At 57.6% G+C, this 26,463-nt stretch overlaps 2 protein-coding genes across 7 annotated transcripts in view; one reads left to right on the top strand and one right to left on the bottom strand.

Annotated features, from left to right (window-relative positions):
* SMG6 (SMG6 nonsense mediated mRNA decay factor) overlaps positions 1-19,981 on the top strand; it is a 261,637-nt gene extending 241,656 nt beyond the window's left edge. For 4 of the 5 annotated variants that reach the window (XM_002718880.6, XM_008270916.5, XM_051824499.3 and 1 more), the window contains 5 exons: positions 1,740-1,886; positions 12,550-12,703; positions 16,369-16,580; positions 16,874-16,955; positions 19,721-19,981. In XM_002718880.6, the coding sequence (XP_002718926.1) occupies positions 1,740-1,886; positions 12,550-12,703; positions 16,369-16,580; positions 16,874-16,955; positions 19,721-19,851 (726 nt within the window). In that variant the 3' untranslated portion in view covers positions 19,852-19,981. Of the gene's footprint in view, positions 1-1,739; positions 1,887-12,549; positions 12,704-16,368; positions 16,606-16,873; positions 16,956-19,720 lie in introns of those variants that run through there. The other variant, XM_051824500.3, reaches the window with a different exon arrangement.
* Positions 19,982-21,658: 1,677 nt separating this feature from the next.
* Positions 21,659-26,299, bottom strand: HIC1 (HIC ZBTB transcriptional repressor 1). 2 transcript variants are annotated; one of them, XM_002719041.6, is made up of 2 exons: positions 26,137-26,299; positions 21,659-24,677 (listed from the first exon to the last, which is right to left on the bottom strand). In XM_002719041.6, exon 2 carries the CDS (start codon positions 24,655-24,657, stop codon positions 22,498-22,500), a length of 2,160 nt encoding a protein of 719 aa, XP_002719087.3. In that variant the 5' UTR covers positions 24,658-24,677; positions 26,137-26,299; the 3' UTR covers positions 21,659-22,497. The 2 variants fall into 2 exon arrangements, with proteins under 2 accessions (XP_002719087.3, XP_051680473.1); XM_051824513.3 differs by lacking the exon at positions 26,137-26,299 and adding an exon at positions 25,014-25,192.
* Positions 26,300-26,463: the final 164 nt, after the last annotated feature.

The raw sequence follows: 26,463 nt of genomic DNA, 5'->3' as shown, positions 1-26,463 counted from the left end.
TGAGTCACTTAAGCTTCCTGGGAGAGGTCTGGGGAGTTCTCGCTTCAGAAAATCTCTTGTCATGAACCTAACAGGGTGTAGCTCCTTGGAGATGCCACTGAAACACCTATCTTCCCATCCTTGTATTCTCTTGAGACAAAGCACTTGTATCACCTCCCCACCCACACATTTCCCTAACCACCTTCAACCCAAGAGAATCCGTCCAGATACTGTCATGAAGGTGGATAGTTGGGGAGAGGAGCGGGCAGGTCTGTCAAAGCTGAGCCACTGAGGCCAGACCTAGGCTTTCTCTGGATTCAGGATCTGAGCTCCGTGGGTTTGCCCAGTGTGTTTGTTGAGAGCACAGACTTTGAAGTCAGGCTGCCCTGCATTTTGAATCCATTCTTCCACTCACTAGCTAAGTGACCTTAAGCAGCTTGTCTGTTCTAAACCTCAGTTTGATTATTGATAAAATAGATGTGATAACAGCACCTACATTCCTTTTTTTTTTTAAAGATGTATTTATTTATTTGAAAGGTAGAGTTACAGAGAGGCAGAGAGAGAGAGATCTTTCATCTGCTGGTTCACTCCCCAAATGGCCACAACAGCCAGAGCTGGGCTGATCCAAACCAGGAGCCAGGAGCTTTTTCTGGGTCTCCCACATGGGTGCAGGGGCCCAAGAACTTGGGCCATCTTCTGCTGCTTTCCCAGGCCATAGCAGAGAGCTGGATCAGAAGTGGAGCAGCCGGGACTCAAACCAGCACCCTGGGATGCCAGCACTGCAGGCGCTGGCTTTACTCTCTATGCCACAGAGCCTATTTCACAGGCCATTGTGAGAATAAAATGAGTCCATACATGAGAAATGCTTAGCTCACTACCTGACCGACAATAAACACTCCATGAATGGTAGCTGTTGTCATCATTGTTATCCAATTAGAAACCCAGGAATCTTCTCCTGCTGTTTCACTCCCTGTGTACCCATGCTGTCCCCCACAGGAAGTTCTCTGGGGCAGCTGCATGTTCTCTACTGACCAAGGCCAAAAGTGAGAGAGTGAGGAATAGAGTCTGGGACCACCCGGGGAGTGATGGCTGCTGAGAGCCAAGGCTGCAAGTAGGGCGGTGCCGTCCCTGGGGACTGCTCCACCAACCTGGCAGGAGGCTCCTTACACTTGCCAGCCACTCACTACCCTGCCCAGGCTCTGGGTGGGCGGCTGAGCAAGGCTGGAGTATGTGAATTCCTGCAGTGGGGCCCAGCAGCCCCCACACCATCAGGCTGTGGTCTTGAAAAGAAAGCAGGGCAATGTCTGCTGAGCTACAGCATCTGCTCCCTGATGCTGTCTGGGGCAAGGGCGCTTCCACGCCCAACTCCCAGCTGTTGGCCAGAGTTGATTGCTATCAGATCATTAGTGTGAATTAGATTTAAATTGAATGGTTTAACTCTGTCTGTCCTTTCCCCCTTGAATCATTTGTGATTTCATGTTGCAAACAGGCCCAATATTTGGCTTTGTGAGTATGTGCAAGGGTGAACCAAGAGAGTGAGACAGGCCTGCAACTGTGTATGTGTGATTGTGCCTCTTAAGAAGCAGCCTGGGGTGTGAAGGGGAGCAACTGGGGAAGGGGAACATCTCTCAAATCCCCTTCAGCCCCTCAGGGACAGTAGGACCCTTTGCAAAGAATGTTCCCAGTCAGCACGGGGTAGGGGGCTCAATATGTGCTGTGGGCTTACAGTCTCCCCTTTTGCTTGTCTTTACCACCTGAAGGAGGAGGACGTGGTGATTGAAGACTTTGAGGAAGACTCGGAGGCTGAAGGCAGCGGAGGCGAGGATGACATCAGGGAACTTCGAGCCAAGAAGCTGGCTCTGGCCAGGAAAATAGCCGAGCAGCAGCGTCGCCAAGAAAAGATCCAGGTAGGGCCTGGCTGCAGAGGGTGGTGTGGTTCCCACTGAGGTGGTGGCTGTACAGGACATGGGGGAGCTGAGTTAGGACGCTCTCAGGCAGGGTCTCACAATGTGCTGTCTCGCGCTGCCTGCCAGTTTTCTTACTCCCAGCTCAATTCTGGGAGCATGTTTGATGCCTGTGGGCGCCCTCATCCTGGGCCCCAGGAGCAGGCAGAGCCTCTGATGACAGCTCCTGCCACAGTGAAGATCTGTAAATGCACACCACACTACAAGCCTCTCATACAGTTCAGGGATTTCAAAGTTCCCCTGAATTGTTCTCATGGAGAGGCCATGAATTCTCAGGGGGAGAGGAGGCCCCAACCACAATCTACTTAACTGGATTCCCAGTGTGATGGCAGAACCCCCTCTAGACAGGGCAGTGTGCACTCTCCATGCACTTGCTTCACCACCATTAGCCCTCTGGTGGACTCACAGCTTCAAGTCCAGCAGGTTTCCTTTATGGCTATGCTAGGTCCGTCCCCTTGCACAGTAAACTCAATCTCCCTTATCTGGGCTTCAGGGAAGAGCCAGTCATGCAGCCGCATATAAAGACTAACTGCATGAGGAAGCAGAAAGCCGTGGTGCTCAGCTGCTTAGGGATGTCTGTTTCCAGACCCCTCTGTGGCCCCCTCTCCTTGTGCATGTGGTAGGGCAGGCCTGATTGCAGTCCAGGCCCCATTTAACTAGCTTTGTGCCATTGGACAAGTAACTCCTCAGAGCCAGCTTCCTCATCTGTATCGTGTAAGTGGAGACAGCACCTGCTTCTTTTTTTTTTTTTTTTTTTTTTTTTTTTTGACAGGCAGAGTGGACAGTGAGAGAGAGAGACAGAGAGAAAGGTCTTCCTTTGCCGTTGGTTCACCCTCCAATGGCCGCCGCTGCAGCCGGCGCACCGCGCTGATCCTGGCAGGAGCCAGGAGCCAGGTGCTTTTCCTGGTCTCCCATGGGGTGCAGGGCCCAAGCACCTGGGCCATCCTCCACTGCACTCCCTGGCCATAGCAGAGAGCTGGCCTGGAAGAGGGGCAACCGGGACAGAATCCGGCGCCCCAACCGGGACTAGAACCCGGTGTGCCGGCGCCGCAAGGTGGAGGATTAGCCTATTGAGCCACGGCGCCGGCTAGCACCTGCTTCTGTGCCTGTGTAGTGTTGAGCACAATGCATAGCACGTTGTGTGCGCTCCATAGGTGGTGGTATCTGATATTAGCCTAATCGCTCCTTCTGGGAAGGGGAACCAAGATCACTTGGGATGTGTCATTCTTTAGATGCATTCACATCCTCACTGCCCTTGGAATCCAGTGCACAATACATACCTCTGCCAACTCGTCTCTTGTTGTTTTTTTTTTTTTTAATTAATTTATTTATTTATTTATTTTTTGACAGGCTGAGTGGTCAGTGAGAGGGAGAGACAGAGAGAAAGGTCTTCCTTTTCTGTTGGTTCACCCCCACAATGGCTGCTGCAGCCGGCGCGCTGTAGCTGGCGCACCGTGCTGATCCGAAGCCAGGAGCCAGGTGCTTCTCCTAGTCTCCCATGGGGTGCAGGGCCCAAGGACTTGGGCCATCCTCCACTGCCTTCCCAGGCCACAGCAGAGAGCTGGCCTGGAAGAGGAGCAACCAGGACGGAATCCGGCGCCCCGACCAGGACTAGAACCCGGGGTGCCGGCGCCACAAGCAGAGGATTAGCCTAGTGAGCCGCGGCACCGGCCCCAACTCGTCTCTTGTAGAGTGACGGCTGCCTCAGTCCTCAGTACCGCTCCTCCTTCAGCTCATATTCTTCCTGCCCTGTGGCTCTTCTCTCCCTCACCATCAGTCCTCCTAAAGTCCAGTCTCTTCTCATCACCCGTGTTTCTTGACTTGCAACCCAGCAGTTATACAAAAGTGCTGTGTCAGATCACCAGCAGGGACTGGCATTGTGGTGCAGCAGATTAAGCCACTGCTTGAGATGCCCATATTCCATATTGAAAACCAGTTCGAGTCCCAGATCCTCTTCCTGCTAATACATCCTGTTGAGGCACTGGTGATGGTGCAATTACTCAGGCCCCTGCCACCCACATTGGAGACCCAGATGGAGTTTTAGCCATTTGGGGAGTGAACCAGGAGATAGATGATATCTCTGCCTCCCTTCCTCCCTCTTTGTCTCTCTCCCTCCCCCCTTCAAGTAGATGAAAATAAACAAACATTTGGAAAAGAAGAAATCACCCAGGGCCTGCCTTTATCAAACCTCATTCCCTGTCATAGTTGACATCCCTGTATCTTTGGGCCCTGAAGCCCCCTTCCTCCAACTTCCCTTAGCACAAACTAATAACCTCTTGGCTTCTCTCTGCTGACTGGACCACTCTAGGCTTCTCACCACCATTTTTCTTTGGTTCATTCTTTTTTTTTTCTTTTTTCTTTTCTTTTTTTTTTTTTTTTAATCTCCTTCCTTCCCATTACTTAGGCTCAGCAAGTTGAGTTGTTGCTCAGCAGATATTGATTTAGTGACTTAATAGATGGTACCAACTAGGGCAACATCTTAAACTCCAGCCTTGCATCCAGTTTACCAAATCCTGTCTGTTTACTCATTTCCTCCCCTCCTGTGATGCCATTGCTGCCACTGCTGTGTGCTTGAATTGTAGCAGCAAGGCCTCTGCATTACACAGCTATAGGGCTGCACTTGCTGCGTAGTCTGTGAATGGCACCTGCCCTTCCCAGAGCTGTGTAGTCCATAGCTTGCCCAGCAAACTTTCCAGTGCATCATTTTCTTCCCAAAACAGCCACTCCTCTGCCTGGAGATCATCAGTACCTTTGCTTGGCTAGTAGAATAAAGTCTAAATCCTTCTTATGGCATTTAAGGCTTTCTGGTCTGTTCCCACTCTGTATTTCCAACTACTTCTACCACTACTGCACCTGCTATCCCCTGCTAGCTATGTGATATCAGACAAAGTTTAACTTCCCTGAGCTGGATTCCTCATCTGTAAAATGGAAGTGGTGATAACACCTGCCCATTAGAGCTGTCACAAAGCCTCAGAATGAATGACAGTGCCTGAAAGTGCCTGTCCAGACACTAAGGCCTTCCTGCCTGGACAACACACTAACTTGCCTCTTACTATCCCTAGATACCCTTTGCCCTTCACCACCCTCGGGCCTTCCTCAGTACTGTTCTTCAAACCAGAGTACCTTTTTTCTCCCCCACATTTCCTGTTACCTGTTGAAATTCTGTTCCTCCTTCTATCCCCAGATGAAACCCCATCTCCCCAGTGAAGCCTTCCCTGATTCCCCCTAGGAGGAATTCATCTCTGCTCAGCTTTGCTATAGCATTGATTTATACCTCACGGGTGGAACTGCTATCATGTCTCATATTACAGTTATTTCTGGACTCGTTTCCCCTCTGTACTGTGAACTGTCTTGGAATCAGGGACCATGTCTTCAACTCAGTTTAGCAAGTGATGCTGAGCATTTACTGTGTAGTGGAGAAGCCAATCTTTTCATTTTTTTTTTCTTTTTTTTTTTTTTTGAGGCAGTTTCAGAGAGTTAGAAGGAGATAGAGAGATCTTCCATCCCCTGGTTCACTCTCCAAATGGCCACAGTGACTAGGACTGGGCCAAACTAAAGCCAGGAGCTTCATCCAGGTCTCCCACATGGGTAGGAGGGGCAGGTGACAGGGGAAAGCACTTGGGCCATCTTCCATTGCTTTCTCAGGTGCATTAGCAGGGAGCTGGATCAGAAGTGGAGCAGCCAGGACTCTGCCCATTTAGGATGCTGGCATTGCAGGCAGCAGGTTAACCAGCTACACCACAGCACTGGCCCAAAGCCATTCTTTTTAAACAACTGATTGGAGGTGTGGATGGTGTTGTGCAAAAAGGAAAGACAAGATGTTGTCAGAGTACATGGTGCAGTCCCTGTCTGGAGCACCATGTTCAGCTCTACCCCTCTGGCAACAAGCAGTGCCTTGAAAATTAGAGATCGTCCATAAGCCCTGACCTCCAGTGCCCCCTTCTTCCCATCAGCTCGGTTCAGAGAAAGCTGCTCCAACCCTGGCCTTGAGGGCCTGCTGTTGACCAGCAGAGCATGAGTTGCTGTGGCCCCTTTAAGAACAGGCCCCACATGCACCACTGCTGGCGGCCCTGCCTCCTGTCAGCCTCCTTCCTCCAGCCTCACAGCCACAGGAGGATTTCTCAGCAGAGGAAAAATTCCCCCCTTCCCTCCCCCCCCCCTTTAATGCCCGGGGCCCTTCACTTCCATAATTCTTCATTTTCCAGCCTTGAACGTAAGCCAGACACATCTGTCTGGCCATATGCGTGAACCCTGGAGTCTGTGCCGAGGTGGCTGTAAAACAGGGCCGGTGAAGGCCCTTCTGGGAGAGCACACACATGTGTGTGCCCTCGGGCCATTGGCTCCCTGCCCAGAACCACGGGGGCTTCAGTGCTCCAAACCCATGTTAACCTTTTCTTATTTTTCCTCTTTTTCTTTAATTTAAGGGGGGGAAAATCCCAAGGAAAAGGTATAAATTGTCCTGGGAGTGGGGGAGAGGCTTCTAGCTAGAGAGGCCATTATTGTTGGCAGGTACCTGGGTCACACTAATACAATAAGGAAGAAAGGAGCATCGAGTGAATTAAGATCGGAGAGATGGGCTGTAAATTACACTGCTCCGAACTCCACCAGTCTCCAGGGTGCTAACCGAGAGGTGTAAGGCAAGTCCCCAGCTCCCAGCGCCTTTTACAGATGCAGCAAACAGGAACCACACATGTTTTGGGAAGGGGATATGAAGATAGGGTTGAAAAAAAATCCTCTTGGCCCCCATGATAGCCATAAAGTCCAAGTGAGATCTGGGGTTGTAGCCACGCCCCCACTTCCCTGCTCCCACCTAGACCCCTGGGCCTAAGCTCATCTGTAGGAATAGGGGGAGGTGAGGCCTGGCCTCCCTCCACAGCCTGTCCCTCCCAGCTTCCGGCGTTGCACAGAGGCTGGTGAGTGGGGCCGACTGGAGGTCAGAAAAGGGGTGTGGGGAGCTCTCGGGGCCCGTGCAGCTGGAGTTGCAGCACCCAGGCAGGCCCCTGGATGCTGGGGGCGCCAAGTCCTCCCACCCGCGGCTTTGAGGCCCCACTCTAGGGCTCAGCCCAGGCTTTGGCCTGGTTGCCAGAGACAGCTCCTCCTAGTGGGCTGGTTCTGCCCACCTTGCTCTCCTCCTGAGTTCTTTTCATTCCCACTGCCATTCTTGGGAGATGTCCAGAGACCAGCACCGGGTACATGATTTGTCTGGGAATTGGTCAGAAGTGTTTCATTCCTAACCAGGCCTCCAGGGCAAAGCGGTCACTGAAAATCCTCCTCCAGGCATGAGGCGTGGCCTCTTGGCACCTCTTACTGGCCCTGGCCCTGTGAATCCCCTGCCGCCTCACTGCCTGCATGAGGCTTTGCTGTGATTTGTGCTGCTGTCGGGCGGGGTCAGGTTTCCTGAGCAGTTGCAAACATCCCACCTGAAACATAACAGGCTCTTCCTCTGGCCACAGCTATTGTTTCCCTCCGCATTATGGCCACAGTCTTGCTCTGTAGCCAGCAATGACATGTGTTCTGAAAATAGCCTTGCTCCCCTGTCCCCTTCCCGCCCACCCACCCTCCTGAAGATGCAGTCACTCCTTTGTGGTGGCCCCAGGAGTTTCACTCTAAATATAGCTGCAGTCCATTCACACTGTCACCCAGCTGGGGGGGGGGAGGACATTGTGGAACAATGGGGTATGCACAGAGCCCCCCACACCTGTATGGAAGCTAGCGGAAGGCAGACACTCAGCCCTGGCTCCTAGCTGTCGGAGGCAGGGTGGGAGCCAGCACACTACCAGGCCAGGGGCACGTTCACGCCAGGGCAGGAAAGCACAGCCTGCGGAGCCAGGCAGCCACCCACCCCACCCAGGCCGGCTCCAGTTTCTCTGCACGCACTGTTCCTGGGTCCAAGTGCTTCAGCTGCTGCTACCTCCCTGACTCCAGCAACATTCATGGAGTTCCATCCTCCGATGGAGTGCTCAGACTATGGCCTAAAACCCCCTTAGGCTGCTGCTTGGAGCCAGCTCAGAGATGTCACGCTTAACCTCTTTGGCTTTTTCAGAACAAGATTTACTGGTTAAAATCCTTCAGATTATCTTTACAGTGCCTTTCAACTCTGAGCCTATGTGGTATGTTGAGTGCTATGCTAGATACTATAAAAGAAACTACAAGGAAAGCAGCCGATTTTCCCATTCTTGAGCACCTGACAGTGTACTTTGAAAATCAGTCCTCATAAAGCAAGAACAGCAAACAAGTGGTCATAATTTTAAGAAAGAAGGCAACTGTATATTAAGTGCTGTGGTGCTTTTGGACATCTAGGAGAGGGGTCCCAAGCAGAGGTTTCCTGTTAGCAGTACACCCCAGGTTAGGATGCTGACCCCGATTGCTCTCCGGTGGCTGTGGGTGGCTGGGCCTGCTTCTGACAGCAGATGTGGTAGCTGCTTTCTGCTGGCTCAAGAAGGAACTGCCTGCCAGTGGTCATCTCACCAACTATTCCTATTTTCATTTCCATTTTTTTTATTTTTCATATACATCCACACACAAAAACAGCAGTATTGTGAGGTTTGCAGTAACAATCAGTGGTCCTCTGCCTCATCCCTCCAAAACCCCAGTTCTTCTCCCTGGTGGTTTCCCCAGATATTTTTCCTTCTGGATATATAGAAAATGAAAAATGGACCTGGGCAAGAAGAAAGGAAACAGACATTTGTTGAGTTACTAATGCATGTGTCAGACCCTTTGCTGGGGCCTTTGACATACAGGTGAACATGGAAATGTGCTGTCATCAGACTTATGATTTCTGGTGAAGACATTGCTCAGGCCCATGAGTCCCAGGGGTGAGTGCCCCCGTTGTCCTGTGGGAGGGAGGAAGCGGCTGAGTCCACATGGAGTCCCTAAGCAGAAGGGAGACCCACCAGGCCTTTTCCTGGTGGCTCTGCCTCGTGATTAGGTATCTCCAAGTTCCACATGTCCTATATCAGCCGGCTGAGCTACTTTTGTTTATAATTCTCATGTCTCCATTTTCAGTAGGTCAGCACCTTGAAATCACCACCACTGTGTGGAAGGAGCCCTCCCTGGGTTCGCAAACCTGTTCGCTTCCTCCTCAGGTGGGGTTGCACATGGTCTCTCACTCAGATCACTAGCTTGTTTACAAAGCACCTTCCAGAAGCACAATTAAAATTGTTCTTTCACTCTTCTGAGTTTATAGTGACTCAGTCCTTCTTCTTGCCATCAGTTTGATTCAGTGTGTCCCTGCTTTGTTGTGTCCCCAGTACACCATCCAAGGACCACTGTGGTCCAGCCTCAGCTGCAGTTAGCAGGGATCCTATGGAACTCTCCTTTCCGGGTCAGCACGCTTGACTCCAGGCCAGGGCCAGTCTGTCTGAATCACAGCATTCCAACTGTGCCCCCCCTCACCCCCACCAGAGGCTTCTGCAGCTTTTTACTCATACAAACAAAAATAAATCTCACTACCGGCCTCTGAACTCCACAGCCGCATGCTTCCCCTCTCCCCAAGCGTCCCATGGCTATGAGCGGGGACTTGGCACTCTCCCCACCGACATCACTTTTTCACTCCCTGCGCATCCTGTGTCCTTCTCTCACCGTGCGACCCAGGGATCGGAATGGGACGTGACGGCCGGCACAGGCGCCGTGCACAGCTGCCAGGAATCTGACGGGTAAAATCTGGAAAAGTTGGGAGGGCAAATGCTAAACACACACACACACAGCACCACTCAAAAAGGGCCGGAAATGCAGACACCCATCTGAGAGGGCCTGTGGGCTCCCAGGCCCTCCTCCATCCTCCATCTGCCCCCCCCCCTTTTTTTTTGTTAAGGGACTGAGTCAGTCTCATGACCCAGGTATAACCCCCCAAGGCCCACTGGCACCCCAGGAGAAGAGAGAACAGCCTCATTTAGTCTCCTGAGACTCCTGAAGGTATGTGGGGAACAGGAAGCAGTTGTGTGGTGACTCACTGGGCAGAGCCAGGTTAAGGGAAGTTGTCTGCGGGTGACCCTGGGACCGGATGATGGCAGCACAGCTCTGACCACCCTCACGCAGCTTGGCTCCACCCCACCTCCAGGGAACCAGCCCTCCCTAAGGGGCTGTGGCCTGTTCACCTTTCTGGCCGTGTACCAGAGCTCTAAGAACTCAGGAAAGTCAGAACTTTCCTGAACCTTTCTCCTAGAAGTTTTCTGTCCTGTCACCAGATCACACAGTAGGCTTAGTTTGCTCCCAGCCTCCCAAGGCCAACTGGCTGAGAGACCCACCTGCCCACTGCCACCAGTAAAGGTCAGATGAGGTAATGGCTTGGGCATTGAGCAGGGTCCGAGGAGCTAATGGCTTGCACAGAGTAAAAAATGGCAGCCAGTTCCACTTCTTTGACAGAACCAAGCCAGAGCTGGAATTCACCTCTTGAGGCAGGACAACAGGTGTGAGTGGAATCTTGGTAGGACGGGGCAGAGGGATGGTGCTCAGTTAGGATCCTACCCCTGTCATTCATCTTCCTCCAACAGTGTCAGAGCACGTTCTCTGTTTTTGTTTGCTTGTTTGTTTGAGAGGCAGAGTACAAGAGAGAGGGAGAGACACAGAGAGAGCTTCCACATACTGGTTTACTCCCCAGATGGCCACAACAGCCAGAGCTGAGCCAGGAACTTGTAACTCCCTCCAGGTCTCCCACATGGGTGGCAGGGTCCCAAGCACTTGGGCCATCTTCTGCTGCTTTTCCAGGCACATTAGCAGGGGGCTGGATCCTAAGCAGAGCAGCTGGGACTCAAACCAGAGTTCCTGTAGGATGCCAGTGTCACAGTGGCTTAACCTGCGGTGCCGCAATGCTGGCCCTTCAGTGCATGTTCTGTCTCCTCACCCAGAAAGACAGACAGAGCAGGGGGCCTGGGCTACCAGGATAAGTGTCCTGGCAGTGAAAGAGCTAGAGGCAGAGCGTGCAGCTGGGAAAATGAGGAACAGCAGCACTGATGCTCGTCTGCGGAGGAGAAAGGGCAGTTGCTTACTGAACCTGAGCAGGACCATTTCCTGCTCTTTCAAAATGCCCCAGCCAGGTTTGGTAGAATGTGTGTCACCCTCTAGCTGGCAGCCATGTGGGGAGGGGCGGTGACCCAAGTCCCATGGGCAAGTGGCCAGCAGCAGTGGTGCTTCCCCTTCAGAGGTGAGATCAGTGGGAAGATTTGAGCGGCATGAGCCTCCTGGCTGCATTTCTCATGCCTGCCAGCGTCCTGTGGCGTGTGCCTTCCACCAGCTGTGGTGGCAGTGGCAGCAACGACTTACTCATAGGGAGAGGTCCCTGGTAGGTCACAGAGAAGCCACCCCCATCATTTGAAGGCATGCCCTTTCAGTTTTACTGTCATTGTCAGTGAAACCTGAGCAGCCTCCTCGCTGACTGTTGGTGGCCGGGCCCGGCGCCGTGGGCCCCATCTCAGTTGGCACGCACACCGCTGCCCCTGCCCTGAACCTGCATCCGTCGTCCCTGCGAGCTGCGGCGTGGCAGAAGGCCATGCGAGGGCGTAGGAGGCTGCGCTGCTCGCCTGGCCCCTGCCAGCTTTGTGTTGGTGCCCGCCAGCTCCCTACCCAGAGAGCTTCCAGGCTGGGCAGATGGCAGCAGATCAGTTCACTTCTTGGCCGTGCTCCCCAGAAGAGGAAGCAGCACGAAAGTGACCATGCTCTGTAGTCACAGATACCCATAGCCTATATGGATGGGCCACTGCCGCACACTTGAGAAAACTGGGCTTTCCCAAATGCGCACAGAGCTTCCGTGAGAGACATGGAAGTCCTGAAGACAGCCCCATGGTCCCCCAGGGTGAGGGCTGGTGCCACTGGAGGAGTGTATTCCACACTGCAGAGGAGACAGTGTGACCTTGTCTTCTAGCAGTCTAGCTTGCACTGGGGAACGTTTGACAGGGCTGTCAAGCCCTTGATACCATGGAGAGCGTTGCCGAGGAAGACAAGAAGTGACTTGACTTAGATGGCCGTTTAGAGGAAAGCGTCACATGGAAGAAGAGTAGTGTCGTTTGTTCAGGGCTGTGACAAATGAGGGAAAAAAGAACAGAAGTGACCAGCGTTTAGGATTCACCATGCCAGTTGAGAAGGTGCAGTTGGAGTCAGTCTGGGTGCCATTGTACAGCAGCACCAGTGTGGGTCAGAATTAACCACCCTGTGGCCCCTGCTGCTGCGGGAGACTTGGTTTGGTGTTATCAACATCACTTTGTGCCTAGCCTTTGAGTGTAACTTCTTTTTTGGCTACAGTGAAATAAATTGAACTAGTAAATTCTGCTTAGGGTATGCATAAGTGTCTGGGCTGAGAAGGGCCCTCTGTATGCTGCCTGTTGAAACCACTCTTTCTTGTTGATTTTTAGCCCAAAGCCCTACTTTCAGGGACCTACTATTTTTCATACCATCAGGGTCCTTTCTCGGTCCCAGGCACGGTTTTAATCATGCTCCATCCACCAGCCCCTTGATCTGTATTGATTTTGATGCAGTGTTTTGCTCAGCCCTTGGTTCCTCTGGAAGGGAAGGGGTGTGGGGAGCAGGAAGCTGACGTGCGGCCGAGTCAGGGCCCTGGCTCACCCACCTGCTTGCCTGCTCACTCTCTGGCTCACTCACTGTGTCCCTGTAGGCTGTCCTGGAAGACCAGAGTCAGATGAGGCAGATGGAACTCGAGATCAGACCCTTGTTCCTCGTCCCAGACACCAATGGCTTCATCGACCACCTGGCCAGTCTAGCCCGGCTGCTGGAGAGCAGGAAGTACATCCTGGTGGTACCCCTCATCGGTGAGTCAGGCGGGAAGGGCAGAGCAGCCCTGCACGTGCACAGCAGCCGCCCCCATACACATGCCCCATGGCCAGGGGCCAGGCAGGCAGAGCCCTGCTGTGCGTGTATAAGACAGGATTTGCAGGGAGGTAGGGAATGCGTGGGGCAAGGAAAAGTGTTTAATAATCAAAGCAGTTCAAATTATTATGGCTGATCCGTGGCTTAAACTGCTTGAGCAAATGGACTCCTGTGTCCCAGCAACCAGAGGCTGCATGAGCCCAGCCCTTGTTTTTATCCTTATAAAGCTTGCAGTAAAACAGCAAAGCTGGTTCCCGTTATTGGTAAACACTCAGCCCTGGCAGATAACGGCAGTGCTGCTGGGTGGTCTGGCAGGGAGGCTGGGAGGATTTTGAAGTGGTTAGATGCCTTTAGTCTGATTGTCTTGTAGCTTTTCATGATCATTCTGTTGGTTCGAGGTAGCATTCTTCTGGCCAGTGTCACCCTAAGGCCAGGCTGACAGGAACCATCCAGAGCAAGCCCCTGGCTCATGCCTGTGGGTTCCTACCCCTTGGGCCCTTACCACCATCTGGTCATTGGTACTGGTGCAAGGTCAGCCTGTTGGAACCCAGCTAGCTTGCTTTTCCACCCTCTGGCCAGAGAAGCCCTGCTAGGCTGTCTCCAGAGGACTGTGGGCACTCTTAGTTCTCAGCTCTGTGGTGGGTCAGCCTTAGGGTGGGCTCTGGGCTCTGGGCTCCTGTCAAATATAGGTGATGGCTGTACTGTGTGGGGGAGGACCTGGCTGTACTGTGCGGGGAGGACCTGGCGTTTTTGTTTGGGTTTATTTTTGTGTGTTTTTTGTTTGGTGTTTGGGTTGTTTTTTTGTTTGTTTGTTTGTTTGTTTTGTTTTGTTTTGTGAGACAGAGACAGAGAGCTCTCATCTACTGTTTCACTCCCCAGATGCCCACAACAGCCAGGGCTGGGCCAGGTTAAAGCTGGGATCTGGGATCACAATCCAGGTATCCTCCATGGATGACAAGAGCCCAGTTACTTGAGCCAACACCACTGCCTCCCAGCTGTGCATTAGCAGGACACTGCAGTCAGGAGCTGGGACTCGAACCTTGCACTGCAGCAGGGATGTGGCCATCCCAACCAGCAGCTCAACTGCTAGGCCAAACACCCACCGCTAGCCCAAGCTTTCTAATATCACCTTTTTAGCAGCCACTTGGAGCAAGTTTGTTCTCTGAAAAAGCCACCAGACTGGCAGTCTGCCTGCCAGGCCACCTCTGACTCCCATGCCAAGGTGTTCCACGGGGCCTTCCCTTTCAATCCCGAGTGTCTTCGTGCCAGATGGGGGTGGAAACAAAGGGCAGGAAGCATCCGCCCTGCAAAGGCAGTAGAGCCCTGGGGGGTTGTGGGAAACATGCTAGCACCACCTGAGAATGTTGGCACTGAAGCAGCCCTCCTCCTCGCCTCCACCCTCCCCGTCTTCCTTCCCCTCCCCATGTGGCCTGGCCAGAGCCTCTTAAACCCAGGCCCTTAGACCTACGGGAAGGTTTTCTGTACTTCAAAAGAAGAGCAACTTCTGTCACTAAGGCAGAGCGGCGAGACCATCACGTCCCAAGCTTCCCAGCTTCCCTCTTCCCTCCTTGGGTCCTGGGGTGAGCCGCCTTTCAGGACAGAATGTCTGTGCTTTCCTTTCCAGAAGTTTTTGAGGGAGAAGGAAAGTGAATTGGTCATCTTTTTGCCAGGAAATGGCATAACTAGTGGAGGTTGTTGGCATCACAGGAGCCCCCTCAGATTCAGTGGCTCAGATACCATCCCAGGAGAGTAAGTTCTTGGTCACAGGCACTGATTGGGCCCCTGCTGTGTGCCCGACTGTGTGCCCTTGTTTCCCAGGCCTAGGGAAGGACAGAGCTCTGGCCCTCACTCCTGAGGAGCTTATGATTTCGTCAGGAGATCCAGATTCGGTGAAGGTGGAGAAAACCCGAGAGGATGCATCTGAACAGGCCGGCAGTAGCTGAGGCTCTCACGGCAGTTCAGGCCAGCGTCTTGAACCTGCCTCAGCTGGGTGTGTCCCCGGACTCTCAGGAGCTATAAGAGGGTCTCCTGTTCCCCGGTGCTTTCCACCGTGGTCTCATGCCCTCTTCCCAGAGCAGCAGAGGGTTAAGCTGAGAGCTCTCCCGGCCTGTTTCTTGTGCTCTTTAACCTGGTCTGTGCTCCTTAGGCCTGACCCCAGCATTGAGAAGCCCCGCCTGGTGCAGAAGCACAAACAAGCTTCTCCTTTGAAGCCTGTTTAGTTTGGAAGCAGGAAAGCAGATTTTGGGATAGAATACCAGTTTTTCCTGTTTGATCTTCTGTTTGCTGTACCATACACCTATCCATCACTGCTCCCTAGTCTCATCTATACGTTGTATATACGCTGCAGCCTCAGGTTGCTGAAAGCATGGCATTACACAGTGTGTGTGTGTGTGTGTGTGTGTTCCCACATGGGCCCCTTCCAGAAAGTGTCTCGGAATACCCAGACAATGAGTGCCAGGCTCACCATGGAACAGCATGCTCATGCCGTCTCCCCAAGCCATGAATCACTGTACTGAGGAGAGGCCTCAGACCCCAAACTCTCCCGGAGCCCCCAAGGAGTGCATATTTCCCACTTGACCTCAGGCTTTTGGCTGGAATTTTGGAAAGAATCTTCACCAGAAAATGAAGCCGTGTCCCAGACACATAGGCAGGCAGGCAGGCGCGCGCGCACACACACACACACACACACGTGCAGCATCAGAGGAAGTAGATGTGCCAAGGGCATGGTTTTGAGGAATGCCAGGGCCCTGGCAAGCAAGGCTTCACTGCCCCTTCCTCCATGGTGACTTCCCTGTACCCCATCCAGAAGAGGGGTCGTAGGACTTGACCCTCTTGGACTGCTGTGGTTAGGGGCCCACAGTGAGGGAGAATGCCTCACTTCCTCTTTTGCTGCTGCTGTGTACCCTTGCCTCTCCCAAGAGGGCCTTCCAATTTGATCCTATAACTGAAAAATGCATCATTGGGAGCCAGGTTTGTTCCTCTAAATACCCAGCTTCAGAACATCCCTTTAAGTTCCTCCCAGGAGCAGGGAGGGGCTTAGGGGGAGAGGCAGAAGAAGGATAGAGGGCCGGCGCCGCGGCTCACTAGGCTAATCCTCCGCCTTGCGGCGCCGGCACACCGGGTTCTAGTCCCGGTCGGGGCGCCGGATTCTGTCCCGGTTGCCCCTCTTCCAGGCCAGCTCTCTGCTGTGGCCCGGGAGTGCAGTGGAGGATGGCCCAAGTCCTTGGGCCCTGCACCCCATGGGAGACCAGGATAAGTACCTGGCTCCTGCCATCGGATCAGCACGGTGCGCCGGCCGCAGCGGCCATTGGAGGGTGAACCAACGGCAAAGGAAGACCTTTCTCTCTGTCTCTCTCTCACTGTCCACTCTGCCTGTCAAAAAAAAAAAAAAAAAAAAAGAAGGATAGAGCATTGGAAGTCTGGGATACTTCTTGCCCCCAAAAGCTCCCCTCCTCCCCTCACTTCACGGGAAGACCCCGTAGCAGAAGGGTGGACCGTGTGGCCTGGAAAGGTGCTAGCTGGGAAAGTGAGTGGAGAGAGGCCTGGGGTGGACAGACACTGTTGCTGACTGTGGTAGCTGACACACTGTGGGCCTCTGTCTCATCAGTGATCAATGAGCTGGACGGCCTGGCCAAAGGGCAAGAGACAGACCACCGGGCTGGGGGCTATGCCCGTGTGGTACAAGAAAAGGCCCGCAAGTCCATCGAGTTCCTCGAGCGACGATTCGAGAGTCGGGATTCTTGTCTGCGGGCCCTGACCAGCCGTGGCAATGAACTTGAATCCATCGCCTTCCGCAGTGAGGACATCACTGGCCAACTGGTGAGCTCCCTGGCAGGAAGGGAAAGTCCCCAGCCAGCCTTCAGCCAGGGACTCTGGCAGGGAAGGGCTAAAGAAAGGTCTGTTAACCTTGACAGCTGAGGGAGCAGCCACCATTGAGGCCCAGGATGGGGGAGTTCCTTGTCCCCTAGATCACTGTCAGCACAGTTAGACCCAGCCAGGCGGGGCCGGAGCACTCACGGGAGGGACCGGGGATGTGGCCCTTCCAGGGCTCTGCTGCCTCCACACAGCGCCCTCTCCTGCCCAGTGGCCCCTCTCACACTGTCTTCCTCCAGGGTAACAACGATGACCTGATCCTCTCCTGCTGCCTCCACTACTGCAAAGACAAGGCTAAGGACTTCATGCCTACAAGCAAAGGTACAGCTCTGCCTCTGCCTCAGGGTCGTCCACCCTCTGCCCTGCTCATCCTTCCTATCCTCAGGCCACGGACTCTGCCCGGGGAGCCTGAGGAGTCCTCTCAGGGTCCTGTGCACCTTTGGGTCAGGCCTCCCTATCATAGCTCCCCACACTCGGGGATGTGGATCAGCCTTGGACCAATCAGCGGCGAGGCTGGCCCAGGCAGCCTGTCTCAGGCGTCAGCTTTTCCCCACCACGTGTACATCCATTTCCTTTCTTGGGTCCTCAGTGACTTCTGGATAGCAACAATGTCTGACTCAGTGTAGCTTAATTCTGGCTGTGGTCTCCTGAGCCCAGGGCTCTGCAGGTCTGAGGAGGACAGCCCCAGTGGTCTTTGGGGCATACCCCCTTTCCTTGGCCATGTTCTCAGTTCACTCCCATATGTTGACTGGGCATCAGGCCTGGGGCAGGGACACTTCCCCAGCTAGTAGTAGGCCTTTCCTCGTTGGAGGAGGTAAGAGCCTGAGCACTCAGCCCTTTTTGGTGAGAAAAACCCCACCTTTGGGCCAAAGGCTCCCACAGGGCTCTATTCCAAGCTCTTGACCACTTCATCCACATCTTTGTGTTTCTTCTCGCACAGCTTCAGTGTCAATGGGGCTTGAGGGGCTGTCAGGATGTCTATAGGTTGCCATCCTCTTCCTCTGCCCAGGGCCGGTAATGAGCCCACAGCTGTTCCTCAGAGTGGTCCTGCTGTATGCCTTATGTGTACTGTCCCCCAGGGCCACCTCTGGAGCATTTAAGGGATGAAAGGGCGTCCTGGCTCAGCCAACAGAGGGGCTTGTGCTTTGTTCCCAGGCAGCTTCCTAGAGGGTCGCAGGGGCCTTGTTGGGAAGTGCGGTTTGGCAGTGCTCAGCCTCAGAACTGTTTCTTCCTTTGCACAGACACATTTGGGCCTTGGCCTTATTACCCCCACCCCAACCCCCACTTTACTCCACACAGCCTGCAGGAACCCACTGCCATCCTGGGGACCGCCCCATCAGAATTACATCAGCAACGGCTCGTGTAATCAAACCCCATTTGTCAGTGTGAATTCTTAGCAGATTAACTTGTCAGATTCACAGAGAAACCGTCACCAAATGTTTATGTGTAAACGATGTTGAATTTTAAAATCATGTGGATTATGGCGGATGGGGCCTGACAAGATGACAGTCTCTGGTTTCTAACAAAGTGAAGTTACCAGTGTCAAAACAGAGGATGTTTATTGTTAAAAATGTCTCAAAATATCCACAGAAACCCCTGCAGACCCCTGCCAGCAACACCAGGCCTTGGCTGGCTGACCTAAGGCCTGGGACTCTCCTGGTCTGAGGCCCGAGGCAGGAGTGGTGAGGCTACACACGGACTTGGACAGGCCGCTGGGAGCCCCGCAGAGCACCCGCACGCCCCACCCACACTAACACAGGCCAGGGCCAGGCCCGGGCAGTCAAGTGGTCCTGGTGCATCCCCTCACCTAAGACTGTCTTTTTTCCTCTGCCGCCACAGCCCCTCGCCTCTGTCACACCCTCCCCTGCTCTCCCTTCCTTCCTCACCACTGTCCGCCCCATCAGCCTTTCCCTCTCTTGCCCCCCCTCCTCCCCCGGCTCCCCGTGTTTCTGAGGCTGAAAGCCAGTTCTCAGCTTCCCTGCCTGGAGCTGGCAAGCCCAAGACTCAGGTCAGACACGGATGTTTGCAATCCCCGTCCCCGCCAGCCCACGCAGCCAGTGAGCACTGCAGGACGTGTCCTGTGCCTCACTGCTTGCCAGGCGTCCGCCGGGAAATGCCCAGCCTGGACCAAGGAGTGGGCCTGCCACCCCAGCACAGCGTCAGCTTGTGAGTGTGTGGCCCCATTTTAAATTCTCTGGTACATTAAAGGTTAGAGAATTGGGAGGAGAGAGGCAGTAGAGACATTGTGCTAAAAGTTCATCTAAAAAGAATGGAGGTTATCTCTGCCAATACAGAAAATCTTTTTATGTGTATTAAATTTGAATTGAGTGTGGCTAGTGTGAGTGCAGTGTTGTTGGAGTAGAAGCTTATGTGCAAGTACGAGTGTTGGTAAACGTGCCTAAAGAAACTTAGAAGGATGCACAGATCTAGCCCTGGTGCAGGCGGAGGGAGAGCTGAGAGCATGGTCTTCCCTGCTTTCCCTGTTTACTCTTCTTCCTGTTCAGAGCTGCTCACCGTGTATATGGATTACTTTGATTTAACAAAGGAAATCAGTTGGCCTTAGCCTCAGGATCCCCCTTGGCACTGCTCTGCCAGGAACTCTGCCCCACCACTCCTTAGACCCCCTTCGAGCTGACCCCTCTCCCCACCCCTGAGCCCCACATACACTTCCTCTCCCGTCTCCAGTTTCCTCCCTGTGGGTGCATATGGCATTGGCCTGCCAGCTCTGGAGGGAGGAGATGCGGGAAAAGGCAGGGTTATTGTGGGCACAGGCCCGGCCACGCAGTCAGAAGGAGCAGGCAAGGGTCTCTACTCCCTCATTTCAGGGGCCTGGGAGGCCAGGATTGGCGGGGCCGTCAGACCTAAGGCAGAACCGAGTCCTGTGCAGGGTGGGCCATTGTCGGCTGAGCCAGTAGGGGAAGAGGCAGGGGAGGGCCACTGTTAACTGAAAGTCCAGGTGAAGGAAAGGGCCAAGAAACGGCTTGCCCCGACCTTCCTCCGCACCACGTTCTCGGGGGCCAGCAGCAGCAGCCAGGGCCTCTGCCTCTTGCCCTGAGTGAGCTCCTTTTGCTCTCTTGTGCCTACAGAAGAGCCGATCCGGCTGCTGCGGGAGGTGGTGCTGTTGACAGATGACCGGAACCTACGTGTGAAGGCACTGACCAGGAATGTGCCTGTGCGGGACATCCCTGCCTTCCTCACGTGGGCCCAGGTGGGCTGAGGGAGCCGCGCTGGGGCCCACCCCCTGGAACCGTTCCTGAGAGGCCACCAGGCACCCAGTGTAGCACGGAAGATGTCCACGTGCCTGAGCCACCAATCCACCCAGACAATAAACCATCCTCTTCAACCCACGCCGTGGCCGTGCTGTGGGGGAGCTGCTCCTCACAGAGCCCCTCCCAAGGGCTGGGCGGAAGCTGCTGGGACCCTTCTGGGCTGCAGGGAGGTGGCTGGCTACAGCAGCAGCAGGTGGGCAAGCCAGCTGGGCCGCCCGTGCTGTCAGCCTTTCTGCCTCCCCTGTCTCACTCCAGGGCTGGGGAAGGCCTGCTCACCCCAGGGACTCAGCCACTTTCCCCAGTGGAGATGAGGCAGAGGTTTTAGTTTCCATCAGATGGAGGTGAAATCACAGGTCCCTTTGCTGTTCAAAACTCTAGTCGCGAATGCGTCCGCGGGGCTTTAGTCTCCTGAAGAGAGTGCCTGGGGCATGTCTCCGTCTCTCAGAGGCCTGGATTCCCCCGTGAATCCACAAGTTGGGTTCTGGACCCCATTTCCCTAACAGCAGCCCCAGGCCCCCACCGCTCCCTCCTCCTCCCCACCCCAGTACATACCTACCTCCCCCCAACCCCCCCCACCCCCGCTGCTCCTCTGGTTCTTAGCAGTGTAGCCCCTTGTAGACACTAGTTTTCACCTTTCGCAGACATTAGTCTGGAGGGAAGGGACGTGGGTCTCAGGCCCATGCTCCCTGGGGCCTCCACCTGCTCCCTTCTCCCTCACTGGCCTGCCTTTTGCTCTAGTATCCTCTTTGGGAAGCTTCCTCGAACTCCTCTCAGCGCCACCCCCACGCACACAGATCCACACATCCCCACCCCCACCCCCACCCCTCCTCTTCCTGCCCTTTCAGGTTGATCCCTTTCACCTCCCGCATCCCCGCAACTTCCTCACCTCAGTTCCTTGCCAAGGGCCTACTGGCTCTCTTCCTGCTCTGCTACCTGCGGCAGGAGCCCCAGAAGGCTTTCCCATCCCGCCCTTCCTTGCCAGGCCCCAGCCTCAAAACTTGCAGGCTGGTACAGCCCAGCCCGAGGGCCTGCAGGGAGCATAGCCCAGCCCGGGCTTTGCACCTTGTTTCTAGCTTTGCCACGGACTTCCCGGAACTGCCACGGGGGCCCATTGAAGGCCTTCCAGTTTTGCACTGCGCCATTAGCTGGTGCGCGTGCTGCAGATCTCACTGGGCAGGCTTCCTGCTGGAAGTAAGTCCTTCCAGCCAGGAGCAGGGACAGGGAGGAGTTAAGAGGGAGAGAGGGTTTTAGGTGGAATCAGGGATAAACCTTGATGGGCCGGTGGGAGAGTTCCCCCTAGAGCCCACTGCCTGTCCAGACTGCCCAGAGCACGGCAGGACACTGTGCCCTCCCTGAGGCCCAAGGTTATGCCAGAAGGAGGCGGCACTCTGCAGGAGGCTGAGGCCAGTGGTTAGGGGGATGAGGCCCGCCATGGCCCCAGAAGGCTGGGCTCTTGAGTGGGGGCGGGGGGGCCCCAGCCTCTCCTTGGAGCTCTCCCCTGGCTGAAGGCCAGTGACTGGGTAGGGGGAAGACCCATCTCTCCTCTCTGTCCCCTTTGCAGCTTGGTTTTGTTTCCTTAATAAATTTGTAGTTATGAAACATACCTGACCTCTTGCTGATCTATTTCTGGGGCTGGGGAGGGGAAGCAGATCCAAGCCTCTGCACCTGTGTGAGGGCGGCCCTTCTGGCCCGTCCAAGCACCCAGGTGCAGCCCACCCAGGGCTTTGCAAGGGCGAAGACAGCGGCAAGGTCCTGGTCCTTGGTTACTGCTTTATTGCTGTTTGGTTCGAGTATAGAAAATGGAAGCGGCTCTAAAAGAGCCTGTGTACAAGGTAGGGAATATACAAACGAGGAGGGAGGGAGCTAGAGAGACCGCGTTCCAGCCCAGCCCACCGGGGCGCATGCAATAAATACGGTCCGGGACCCCAGGGAAGGGACGGGACCTCGCGGGAGTGGGAGACCCCGGTAGGCCTGAGCTGGCTGTCCTAGCCCAGACTCTGGAACTCCCGGCCCTTGGTGGTCCGGGAGGGAAAGGTTGGCCCTGGGGCTAGTGCCACTTGTGCAAAATGAGGAACTTCACATTATCAGTCCCGGGGCGGGCGGGAGTGGGGGCGGGGGGCCCTCCGGCCGGCTCAGTCCCCTCCCCCACCCCCCAGCTCTGCCCGACGCTCCGACCCCAGCGGGGAGATTCACAGTGAGAATGGGTGTGGTCGCAAGGGCCGGAGGTAGGGCTAGGAGCGCCCCAACAGTGACACCCCTCCCCCAAGAGCAGCACGGAGCCGGGGGAGAGGGGCCAACGAACCACAGGAAGAGGCGGGGAGAGGCCAGGGGTCTCCTTTGGTCAAAGCTGATATCAAAAATATAAATCTCCCCTCCCCCACCCCACCCCTGTCCCGGGGTTTTCCCCCACCCCCACCCCGGGGCTAAGGCACAAAGCAGTGAGGCCAGGTGAGGCCGCAGAGAGGTGGGGCCGCCACTGCGGTGACGCTGCTGCCGCTGCTGCTACAGTTGTCCCGGGCTCGGTGTGCCTGCCCGCTGCCGCCACCGCTCCCTAGGGGCATGGGTAGGGGCGCGCGGCAGCAGCGAGGGGCGCTCTAGGTAGGAGAGAAACGGTCGATGGTCCGACCGTCGGGCCCGGCGGCCAGGTGAGCGCCCTGGCTCAGCACCTCCGCCGCCTTGTCCGGGCTGAGGCCCAGCTCCGCGGTGAACTTGGCCAGCGGGTAGAGGCTCTCGAGCGCCACCTTGGGGTCGTGCAGGAAGTGCGTGGTCTGCGCCAGCAGCTCGGCAGCGGCCGCCTTGTCCTGCTGCTTCAGGCTCAGCTGCTCGGCCGTGAGGCGGGCTACGGCGAAGACGCCCTCGGGGAAATCCAGCTTGCCCTTGCCGTCCGGGCCGGGGACACCAGGCAGCCCCCCTAGGCCCGCCAGCGCCCCGGCTGCGCCGGCCGCGCCACCCACGGCGTGCATCTTCATATGGCTGATGAGGTTGCGTTGCTGTGCGAACTTGCCGCCGCACACCTGGCACTCGTAGGGCTTCTCGCCCGAGTGGATGCGCATGTGCTCCGTGAGGCGGTACTGGCGCGTGAAGCGCATGCCGCATGCGTCGCACGCGAAAGGCTTGAGGCCCAGGTGGCTGCGCATGTGGCGCGTCATGGTCCCGCGCTGCGTGAACTTTTTCCCGCAGATGGTGCATGGATAGGGCCGTGTCAGCCAGTGTGTCTTCTCGTGCTGCCGCAGCGTGGCGGGGTCCTTGTAGCTCTTGTCGCAGGATGCGCAGCGGTATGGCCGCAGCAGCTCTCCCAGGCCGCCAGGAGCCCCGGCCACCTTGTCCCCGCCGCCGCCAAAAGGGGGCCCTAGGCCCGCCGCCCCGGCGGCCACGTCGGCTGCCTCGGCCCGGCCATACAGCGCCTCCTCCTCCTCCACGTGCGCCTCCACGTGCGCATTCAGCTGCTCAGAGCTGGGGAACCCCTTGCCGCAAGGGATGCAAACGTACAGGTTGTCCCCGAAGCTCTCCGGCTCGCCGTACGCCAGGTGCGGACACGGGTAGCCCTCCAGGTGGCCTCCGGGCGGGCTGGGGTCCTCGCTGCTGCCAGTCTCCTCACTGCTGCTCTTGTAGTCGTCGCCGTCGCCGCCGGGGCCTGGCCCGTCCAGGCTGCCCGGGTAGCGGGGCGGCGGCACCAGGCCGAGTGGGGGCCCCGCGGGCGAGGCAGCCCCATCCCCGCCGCGCTCCTCGCAGCGCTCGCCGGGGGAGCCGCGCTCGCGGACCAGCTCGTCACCGTAGCTACCCAGGCCTGGCTCGTGCTTCATCCAGCGGTAGAGAAGGCTGGACCCGTCGGGGCGGCCGGGGGGCTCGGGTCCCGGGCTGACGCCGCCGCGGAACGGGTCCGGAGGCGGCGCGGCCTCCTCCAGCTTCTGAAAGGCCAGCGGCGGCAGCGGCGGCAGGGCAAGCGGCGGCTCCTTATAGGCGGCAGGACCGGCGCTGGGCGGGCTGTCTGGGCGCGGGGGCAGCTCGCGCTCACTCAGCGGCCTCTCGGGGGCCGCGGAGCCGGGCGGGCTTTTCTTGGACAGGTCCAGGCCGCAGAGCGGGGAGCAGCGACGCTCCGGGGCGCAGAGCGCAGCGGCGGGGCCGGGGCCCGAGGCGTACAGCTCGGCGCAGTGCGTGTTGACCCCGGCCTCTGGGCCCGACGACGGCTCGGCGGTGGGCGGCTGCGGCGGTGGCGGCGGCGGCGGCGGCCCGGCCGGGGAGGAGTAGCAGGCCTGGATGACGGGCGTGGCGGCCCTGAGGCCCCGGCCCGGCCGCCCGTAGGGCGCGTAGCCGCCGCCGCCGCTGCCGCCGCCCCGCAGGTGGCAGTACTTGCCGTGGCGCTTGAGGCGCTTCTTGCACAGCGCCACAAGATCGGGGATCTGCAGGTAGCTGGCGGCGGCCAGCACGGCGCCCAGGCTCGGCTCGGCCCCGGGGGCCACGGCCGCCGCCGCCGCCGCCTCCGCGCCGTCAGCCAGGCGGCCGGTGTAGATGAAGTCCAGCACCAGGCGGAACACGGCCGGGCTCACCATGTCATGGTCCAGGTTCAGCAGGTTGTCGTGCACCACCAGGGACTTGAGGTAGGCGCTGCTGGCCGCCAGCACGTTCTTGTGCGCGCGGAAGAGGGCGTTCTGCACCACGATGATCACGTCGCACAAGAAGCCCTTGGTGCGCTGGCTGTTGAGCTGCAGCAGCAGCTGCCTCGAGTGGCCGGGCGCCTCCATCGTGTCCAGCATCGTCTGCCCAGCACACTCTCCTGCGGGGACACACAGCAGCCGGGTAAGAGGCCCGCAGCGAGACCCGGCCGCCGGCACTTCCCCTTCCCCTTCCCCTCAGCTGAGCAGGGGCATGCAGCACCGCGGCCTGGGCACGGGCGGAGGACCAGCGGCCTCCGGGAGTGGGCGCCTTGGGCGCCTAGGCCGCCTGGGCCGAAGCAAGAGGAGGAGCGGAGCAGAGCGCCCAGCGGGTGGAGAGGCGGCCGGGCCGGGGCTGTGCGCGCCCCGGAGCCCCCGGCGCTGCTGGGCACACGGACTGGGTGCTTCCCAGGAGAAAAAAACTGTTCAGGCGAGGTGACCCTTTCGGAGACAGTTACCCGATTTGAGTAAAATGTCCGCTTCAGGAAAAGTCATTCAGGGCCCAGAAGTTTGCTCAAGTGGGGAGAAGGGGAGCCGAGCGAGAAGCGCCTCCCGCCTCGGGAGAAGTTGCCCCAGCTTGGGGAAGTGATACGGAGCACGGGAGCGCGGGGCCCCGCCGTGGCGCCGCCCCGGCCGGGGGCTGTCAGGCCCTCGCTCGGGGCCCGGGCAGCGGCCGCGGCGCGGGGAGAGGAGGCAGCGGCCGCCGTGGCGGGCAGAGCGCGAAGGCCGGGCCCCGGCGCGGGGAGGGCGTTATATCGGGGCAGGAGGCTGAGGCAGGAAGCAGGTGGGGGGGAGGGGGGAGCCACGCAGCTCCCAGGGGAGGGAGGGGGCAGCGCCCCGGGCGGGCACGGCGCGCAGCCGGCTGTGGCCCTGACCCTGGCCTGCGCCCCACCCGCGTTCCGGCCCCAGGCCCGGCCTCGGCCCGACGTTTGCGGACCCGGCGCCTCCCTCCGCAGCTCCCCGGTCCCCTGCTCCCCCGGAACTCTGCCGCCCCAAACTTGGGGGGAAACTTTCCCAACTTCAGACAGGGCGGGACGAGCGCGCCGGCCCCGGTCCCTCCGCTCCCAGGTTTTTTGCTCTCGGCCCCCAATTTCGGCGGCGGTCTGGCGGCCGTGGGGCCCGAGCCCTGAGCTTCCTCGCCCGCCCCACCCTGCTCCCTGCCTGGCCCGCAGGGCCTCGCAGCTGGTTACCTGCGGCCGGAGCCCGGCGAGCGGCCCTCCCCGCGGCGGTGGCAGCTCCTAGCCCGCGCCCCACCAGACCCCGCTGCCAGGCGCCGAGCTGTGCCAGGGCAGCGCCCCTGCAGCCCCGCCCGCCAGCTCCCCTTCCCTTCCCTTCCCCTCGCCTTTCCAGCCCATGTGCGGGCAGAGCCGGCCCCGGGCCGTTGACCCCAGCGTGAACCCGGCGCGCAGCAGCGGCCCGGCGGTCCCCAGTCCTCCAGGGGCGACAGCCAGACCCCCGAGCGCCAGCCGCTAGTCGCGTTGGGGCGCCCACGCCAGAGGATGCGCCCAAGGCGGCCAGCCGCGCGACGACCGGGCTGTCCCGGGTCCCCTGTCCTTCCCGGTCCCCAGCTCCAGGACCCACCTGGGGGGCATGTCGGAAGCCCCGGGCCCGGCTGTCGGCGGATCCAGGGGGGGACGTGGCTGCGCTGCGCTGCCCTCCGCCCGCCGGGCCCCCGGTCGGTCTGTCCTGCTGCTCCGTCCTCCCCGCGTCCTGGTCGCGTCTCAGCCCCGCCGCGCTTTCCGCACACTCTTATCTGGAGCGGCCCGGGCCGGCGGGCGGTGCTGCGGCTGCGGCGCCACCTCGCGGCTGCGCAGGGCTCTACAGGCAGGCTCGCGGCTACCCTTCTGCACACCTGGGCGGGCGCCTCTCCCGATGCCCAGCTGGGCGGGGGATCCAGCCGCAGGTTCG

This window comes from Oryctolagus cuniculus, chromosome 17 (assembly GCF_051225735.1).
Source record: "Oryctolagus cuniculus isolate XC-2025 breed Fujian yellow rabbit chromosome 17, ASM5122573v1, whole genome shotgun sequence".
NCBI classification, from domain to species: Eukaryota; Metazoa; Chordata; class Mammalia; order Lagomorpha; family Leporidae; genus Oryctolagus; species Oryctolagus cuniculus.
Note: the sequence above shows the minus strand (reverse complement) of the source record. Positions and strands in the feature narration are given on the sequence as shown.

What these genes read in the sequence shown, in the direction of transcription:
- HIC1 (XM_051824513.3), bottom strand. Translation starts at nt 25,050, where the DNA reads ATGACTTTTCCTGAAGCGGACATTTTACTCAAATCGG. An exon ending in GGACATTTTACTCAAATCGG is followed by an intron (nt 24,678 to 25,013) that starts GTAACTGTCTCC and finishes GTGTCCCCGCAG; the next exon opens with GAGAGTGTGCTGGGCAGACG.